The 1,202-nt window shown below is 61.0% G+C and overlaps 1 protein-coding gene across 1 annotated transcript in view; it reads left to right on the top strand.

Annotated features, from left to right (window-relative positions):
- EXOC3L2 (exocyst complex component 3 like 2) overlaps positions 1-1,202 on the top strand; it is a 10,612-nt gene that overhangs the window by 6,231 nt on the left and 3,179 nt on the right. Inside the window, exons 7-8 of the mRNA XM_015589275.2 lie at positions 5-65; positions 824-945. Of these exons, the coding sequence (XP_015444761.1) occupies positions 5-65; positions 824-945 (183 nt within the window). The remainder of the gene's footprint in view (positions 1-4; positions 66-823; positions 946-1,202) is intronic.

Raw genomic sequence — 1,202 nt, 5'->3', positions numbered from 1 at the left:
GCAGCCCCGCGGCGGGGAGGCTGCGGGAGGACGCAGCGCAGCTCCAGAGGCTGTTCAGGCGGCTGGTCAGTGCGGCTGGGGGGCCGAGGCTCCGAAACCACGTATGGGTCCCGGGAGCCGGGGCGGGGACTTCCAATCAGACCCTCAGTCAACGTTTGGTCCACAGCGACCCCCTCCGCGCACGTAAACACCGGCCTTTTCGTGGCGACAGCCCCCTGCGCGCAAATGCGGAGAACCGCGGTCCCTGTCCGTTGTGCGGGGTTAGATCGGTTATGTGCTTAGGGTCGTACCCGGCACAGAGCTGCCTCTCCACAGACGTTAGCGATGATCCTGAGCACAGGTAGAAGCCAAACGCAACGGAAACTCAGAATCTTAGCGCTCTTAAATTCGAGGATTTAAAATCGCCAGCTTTGATTTGTACCCAGTTGTAAGCAGCAGGACAGGAAGGGCCTCGTCAACCTCGATTCCAGGAGTTTCCAGTCTGAAGTCCTTGGACATTTTTACTTTTTTATTTTTATGAGGTATTTTGTTGGAGATTTTATCGAGAAGGCAGAGCGATCCCCGTGCACCTTATCCAGGTTCCCCCCAAGTTTGTAAACTTGGCCTAGGTTCTAAGGGGCGCCCCCGTGCCCCAAAGTATCTGCAAAACTGAGAGTAGCTGCCACTCTGGGTTTTTCTTCGAATTTCCAAAGGTTCCAGATAACTTCTGACCACAGTCTGTCCTCTGCCCCAGTTCACACGTGAGCGAAGCGAAGCCAGGAGGGGCGGGGCCCGGGAGGGTGTGGTCTGGGGACAGAGCCGAGTCCCCCGCCTTCTCCCGCAGGAGTCCCAGGCCTCGTGGCTGGACGCCGTGGTGCCCCATCTGGCTGAAGTCCTGCAGCTGGAAGACACGCCCAGCATCCAGGTGGAGGTGGGGGTGCTGGTGCGGGACTACCCAGACATCAGGTGAGTGTTTCGGCCCCACGGCCCCCGCCGCCGCCAGGCCGAGGTCTCCCTGGGCCTTGGCATCCGTCCCTGCGTTTCCTGCCTCTGGGGTGAGGGAGGGAGGCGAGCGTGTCTGACGGCCGTTTCCTGCTGGAACCAGGGCGTTATTAATACGATTTCCCTCCTTCGCCTGCCGCCGCCGCGGTCGCTGCCGCCACCAGCAGGGCTCAAAAACAAACAGGCACAGGAAGCGCAGGGCAGGGGGGGGCGCGGGGGCC

This window comes from Pteropus alecto, unplaced genomic scaffold (assembly GCF_000325575.1).
Source record: "Pteropus alecto unplaced genomic scaffold, ASM32557v1 scaffold194, whole genome shotgun sequence".
NCBI lineage: Eukaryota > Metazoa > Chordata > Mammalia > Chiroptera > Pteropodidae > Pteropus > Pteropus alecto.
This window is presented reverse-complemented; position numbering and strand designations above follow the sequence as displayed.